Source organism: Corythoichthys intestinalis, chromosome 6 (genome assembly GCF_030265065.1).
Source record: "Corythoichthys intestinalis isolate RoL2023-P3 chromosome 6, ASM3026506v1, whole genome shotgun sequence".
NCBI lineage: Eukaryota > Metazoa > Chordata > Actinopteri > Syngnathiformes > Syngnathidae > Corythoichthys > Corythoichthys intestinalis.
This window is the reverse complement of record NC_080400.1, coordinates 431,060-437,286: the sequence shown is the minus strand read 5'-3', so window position 1 is coordinate 437,286 and position 6,227 is coordinate 431,060. Positions and strand designations below refer to the sequence as shown.

The 6,227-nt window shown below is 45.0% G+C and overlaps 1 protein-coding gene across 1 annotated transcript; it reads right to left on the bottom strand.

The window, feature by feature from the left end:
• Positions 1-2,435: 2,435 nt before the first annotated feature.
• On the bottom strand, positions 2,436-5,087 carry LOC130917894 (protein FAM222B-like). Its single transcript, XM_057839649.1, has 2 exons — positions 4,832-5,087; positions 2,436-4,194 (listed from the first exon to the last, which is right to left on the bottom strand). The coding sequence occupies exon 2, from the start codon at positions 4,039-4,041 to the stop codon at positions 3,172-3,174; it is 870 nt and encodes a 289-aa protein (XP_057695632.1). The 5' UTR covers positions 4,042-4,194; positions 4,832-5,087; the 3' UTR covers positions 2,436-3,171.
• Between the last annotated feature and the right edge of the window lie 1,140 nt (positions 5,088-6,227).

The following is a 6,227-nucleotide window of genomic DNA, read 5'->3' as shown; positions in this document are numbered from 1 at the left end:
CTGACAAATAACCACAATTAAGATCATTGCTAGGCTAATCGCCGACAACATACACGTATGTATGTCGTGAGAGTGCTATCGCTAAACCATATAAACATTAAAAGCCCTAGCTCCATTGACAAATGACATGAAATACATTAGACTTGACAGTGGATGTTAGCAAGAACAAAAGATTTTGAATTGAAAATTTCGTAACTCACCTTCCGAGCACAAGATTCCTGCCGAATTTTCGTGTACAAGGACCTGTTTCACCCAACCAGCAACGTAGCATTTATAAGCCTCCAAGCTCTTAAAGTTTTTCAAACTTTCGTGAGAATAGGCTGATTTTGTGTGGACAAGATAGTTGTAAATATCAAGGTCAGGCAGAGACGGCGAAGGCAGCCGGTCAAAAATCATCGATTTAGGCATCAAATATGGATCTGGCGACTGTATAGAACGAAGCTTTTCCACATAACGCCTTTTATGCAACAGATCCAGTGAGTTTGCGGCATCAGAAAGCACCGGGTCTTCCATGAAATGCATTTTAAATTCCGCCATCAATTGAAAACAATGCTAATACAGAGTCAAAATGACGGACAAGTGGGCGGAACCATACAGCGAGCACGTGGTTTTATGACGTTGGTGGGTAGGCTCTATAGGGCTTTAGCGTCCCCAACAGGTGGATGACGTCAGCGGTAGACTGGGCTCATCGGTTTTACTATTCAGCCTATTGAGGGGGAATTGTTCAGAACGAGGAAAACGCGACGAAGAGAGCCGCAAAATGTCATTGTTTCAGTCTCTCTACTCCAATATTTTTACAGGATATTCTTTTTATCCAAGTATTTTTCCCCAATAGCTATATAAATGGCTTGAGAAGGACCAGTCAGCCCGTCGAGGGGGAACTATTCACAACGAGGAAAACGCGACGAAGAGAGCGGCAAAATGTCATTGTTTCTGTCTCTTTACTTCCATATTTTTACAGGATATTCTTTTTATCCAAGTATTTTCCCCAATTGCTAAATAAATGGCATGGTCATGACAAATAACAATCTTGTGCTAAATGGAATATGAAATAATAAAAATCCATTTATTCAAGACGACATGGCAAAATGACTCCATAATGGTCAAAACTGTCGACTTCACCTTTACTGTCGCACCTCCCGAACGATATTTTATGACACCTAAATCGGACATATGTCATTTCCCTTCCCCGGCTTCGGAGAATGTAAACAAACCAGAAGGAGTGACAGCTAGCCAACACGCTAACCCGAACCGAGGGATGTTTCAAAGTCTTCGAAGTGGAAAATCACACGTAACTAGCCTGGATTCTTTGACATGACGACCCGATTGTCGAATGTCTTCGCGGATCGGCAAACCGCCCGGCGGAGAGCAATTTACAGTTCGTTCCCGGGAGGAGGGTGGCTGGAGTTGTTGTGCAGCTAACGTGCTAACAGCTAACTGCTAATGAGAATGAGGAGAGCTTTTTACATGCCTATCAATGATCAAACGTAAGTAGTCCTTTATTTAAAGGAATTCTGTAGTGTTTACTTTGTAATCACTGTATTCGTATTTGACATAATACAAAACAAGATGTTTACTCACTTCCTCGTAAGTCCAATGGTCCCACAGTAAATATCCACGGTGAATGGGAACCTTTTGAAACTCCAAAAAGGCGCATACGACTCTCCCGCACACAGAATGATTTTTCTGCAGCCGTTTGGCTGGCGTGATGCGAAAAATAAACGTATTAATCCGCAAAATCAGCTGAATCCTTCGTCCTCATACACAACAGTAGACTGTATAGTGAAGAGGACGTCTTCTACCGTACACGTCACAGCGCCCTCCTCCTCAATGCAAGACCGAAGCCGGAAGTCACTCATTTTCATGGCGCGGGATTCAAAAAACTAAATAAATATAGCGATCGCTTCCACACACATCCAAGCGTTCCATATCATTCAGGGGCATAAAATACCGCGTGTATTATGAAATAAACATGCTTTTTCGTGTCACAGGCACTTTAACATTTGGTGTCTGAGAAGTAAGCTCACTTATGTCAGTCTCTTGAAGAACACAAAGGTGTAACGTGATCCCTCTTAGTCTACTCAAGTCTTTGGTCATCAAATCAGGGCAAGTCACAAGCCAACCCCCAGAACTGTTCCTTGTTGATCAATGGTTTGAATGATTAAAGTAAACGCCCACTAGATTGTAAAACGTGAGGTATATATTGGAGTCAAATTCTGAAATGGGTGTGCCTCATTCATAAAAGCTTTTGTTTATTGCTTGACCGCACCCTGAGACTCTCAGTATTTGTGTCGACTCAGAAACAGTTAACGAACGCGCAGCTTTGTGGGTATGAGGTCTAGAGGCAACACCAACAAATGGTGATCCCAACGTGATGTTATGGGGGTCCAGGACGAACTGGCGATCCTCTTCAGACTTGGGGCCATACTAAAATGGGTAAGCAGATTTTACCTATACACCACCGGCACAAACACCCAAATTTTAGCGGAGTCTGTCCGGCATGATCTGAGAAAGAAGTCCTGGTAAGATGAAAGCAACCAGAATGTGAATGTATGATTGCTTTGACTGAATCAAAGGCTACGTAACGCATACAAGTAGATATAAATCAATTCCTGTTGAGATGATGGCAATTTAGGGTCACTTCCTATAAATTTGGGGGCATTTCATTCAATGTCAATGGGTTTTAATGGAATGTTTTTAGATAAAAATCACAACCACCCATAGAGATATGTTTTGGATGGAGATTTTTGCTTTGGAAATCCATGGGAGTAAATTGAAATGATTTCTTCTATTGAAAATGAATAGGAAATTTTGGCCATTAGAAATGAATGGGTATGTTTTTGGCTAAACTGTACGATGACCAGGCTTTAACCAGGATGAAGGAAAACTCCAATTACAAAATAGCTTGTATTTCTCTTGAACATCACAGATTGATTTACTGAGCCATGCGTCGTCATATTGCGATATATTGTTATATCGGATGGCAAATCCCATTGTTCCCACCTTTAGTGTCGACAAAAGAGTCTTGAAAGATCATGTGCTGACAAAACTTTTATTTTGCTCAGAAAACACATTTGGCACCTTTCCCGTCACGCCCAAAGTATTCGTCTGCTTTGCGACAAGGCCCGGTCACGAATTGGCGCCCAAAGTAAGAAAAGGCTCGATTGACATTCAACGATACGCCGGATAAAGAGCGCAAGCGGCGTCCCGAGGCCCGTCTCTCGAGTCCACGTCGGGTTCCGCGAATCCGCCCGTCGCCAAGTCGCGTCCCATCAGGAAGTCCGGGTCGGTGGTTTCGGCGCGTCGCCGGTAACCGGCACCCGCTCGAAAAGCCGCGTGGAACCCGTAGCCCTCGTCGGCATAGGGCCCCACGGGGCCCGACGGTCGGGGCGCCGGCCCACAAAGGTAGCCAAGCGTCCGAGCGGGGAAGGTGCGCTCGATCTGAGGGTCCGAACGAGGATTCTTGCAGGGGCGGGTGCCCTCGGGGTCCACCGGTCCGGTCCAGACGCGCCGCCGCCTGACGCGTTCCGCATCCGCGGGGGAAATGGCGGCGGGCGGGCCGAGCCGCGGCCCGACGGGAGGCGGAGCGGCTCGTTCGCCGACGTGCGGCGAGGCCACGCGGGAGCTGGCGTCGATGAGCAGGTTTCGACTGATGGGGCCGGGGTTGGCGATCTGGCCCTCGCACACCGACGTGGCGCCCGCCCCCGCGCGGGCCTGGCACAGTTGATTTATTTGGTGGACGATGCCGCTCAGGTCGCTGCCCCGTCGTCGCTGGGGGCCCCCGGCCATGGACAGCGGGATGGTAGAGGTCGAAACCGTCACGTTTGGGGGCGCGTCCGAGTCCGGCAGCTTGCGGGGTCCGTACGCCACAGCGGAGGGTGCCTGGAGGACGCGGCGCGGGTCCGGAAGGGCGGGGGACGGCGAGTCGGGAATCGCGCTCGGCGTCTCCGGTTTGACAACGTGAGCCACGCCGGGTGGGGGTCCGTGATATTGTTGTGCCGGGTCGCGGGCGAGCCTCTGGTAGGCCGAGTACGGATTCATGGCGTCAGGTCGCAGTCTATGGGACGACGCGGCGGACGGCTTCGGAAGAAACTTGCGGAGGGTCAGCGCTTACATTTCGCCGCTGTTCATCTGCACGTCGGACGGGTCCAAAAGAACGGCAACATTTCAGGACAGTCGCCGTCGACTCCTTATCTGCAAAAAGACCGTCGGCATATTATTCCTTATGTGCATTCATTATGATTTTTGTTTTCTTTTTGTTGTTGTTAAATATTTTTATCACATTCGCACAGGACTTTTTTTTAAAATAAAATTTGTATTAGATTTATTTATTTTTTTGTTTGTAAATCATTTTTGACTCAACAAAGCAAAATCTCTGGCTAGCATTGAGGTAACTAGAGGTCCAATCCATTTTAACTGGGACGAATGGATTGGACGTATATAGGTCTTTTCAATGCCAATTTGCGTGTATTAGCAACTAGCACAACAGTATGACCTGGGCTGGCAATCAATGAGTTATCAAGACTGATATGTTTCTGAAAGGGTTATCAACACAAGGGCAGAATAGCAGTCATAGACGCGAAATCCATTTTATGCAAGATGGGCTTTGAGGAAATGAAACCATCTTTAGGTCACGTGCCCCCTCGACAGTCATCTTCATATTCATAATAATGATGTTGATGATGAAGCACAACTTATCATGTAGCAGCAAACTACTGAAGAGAACGTTCCCTTTCTTTGTCCCACGTCAACTTTGTTCGTCTTCAAGTTTAGCATTAATACACTGTGCTATTTCTCGTTGAATGTGCTATGTGAAATTGTAGAAAAATACCTTGTCCTCGGTACTTGTGCTAGGCTAATGCTAGCCACTAACGAACGAAGGTGACAAAAATGGTCCAAAGACTCGACGGTTTAAGATTGTCGTCTTGAGGAGGTTTCAGGACTCGCTCGTCTCATCTGGTGCAGACACTACAACGATGACGACGCGATTTTCCACTTTTTCGCTGTAGTCTGTTAGTCGCGCAGCGGGCGGGCTAGCTTGTTCCTTGCTTTGCGCGTGCGCCTCAACAGGACCCCACCCGCTGACAGCGAAGCCTACTAGACGCCCGCGTACATTGCCTGAGCAATAATCGGCCGCGACGATAAACAAGGAAAACACTTACTCACTTCATCGAACGTTGGAGCCAGCCAGCCAGGCCCTGGTTGGAGCCAACGAAGCGATTTAATGGTATGCAAAAAGAAATGTAACAAGGTGGAAAGTTGGGGAGCCCAATTTTCCTACAGACCCAAACGCATCATGGTCAATTGACTGCCACTCCTCCAAGGTGCACTGTAAATTAGGTTGTTTGCCTTATGCCCTTGACACAAGACCTGTTGGAGACCTTCTGAAAATCAGCTTTTGAGCAGAGCTGGCTTTGTGTAACGTATTTTATTATATTTTTTACATTTCTTGTGCCTGATAAATTGCTAAATGTGTTAACCTTTTCTTTTTCTTAGCAGTGACCACCTGGAATGAGTGGTTTTGTCAACTGCTGTTTTATAAAGTTCCCTTTTTTTGGTCAAGGTTGTTTAATTAAGTTTCCCTTTTTCCCGTTTAATTCACTCACAGCGTTTTTAAAGAATTTAACTGTGCAAATTAAGTAGTTTCCCCCCCCTTTTTTTTTTTTTTTTTTTTTGCCCTTGTCTTCATTGGGGGTATTTTCACTTGAGTTGTTTGCTGTGATTGTTTTTTTTTCCTTTCAAATATCCACTCAACAATTTGACGTTCTGAATAAAGCGTGTTTTATTAGTGATTGTTAAAATAAATTAACCAAAACAAAATTGTTCATTGTCACCACCTCTGCTGCTTCATTGATTTTTGCCAGACCTGTTTTATTTGTTACCAAGGGGCTTGCCTTGCCCGACACTGTTACATAAATAATACACCAGCAATAAATTAGTCAATATAAAAAATAATTAGTATTTTACAAAACGGCGCCAGCTGAGCATGAGATTTAATTTGATTGATAAAATGATTACTACAGATTTCATCCCTTTTTACAAAATTGTCCCTCAATGACGATCTAAATGTTTTTTCGACAATTATCGTTTTTTGATATGAAATATATTTTTTTCTTCCTGAAAGGTTATATATATATTTTTTTTTTTTTAAAATCTCTGAATCTGTATTGCGTTCACAAAACTAACATATTGAAGTGAAATTGGTATTTTATTTCCAGGAGCAATAG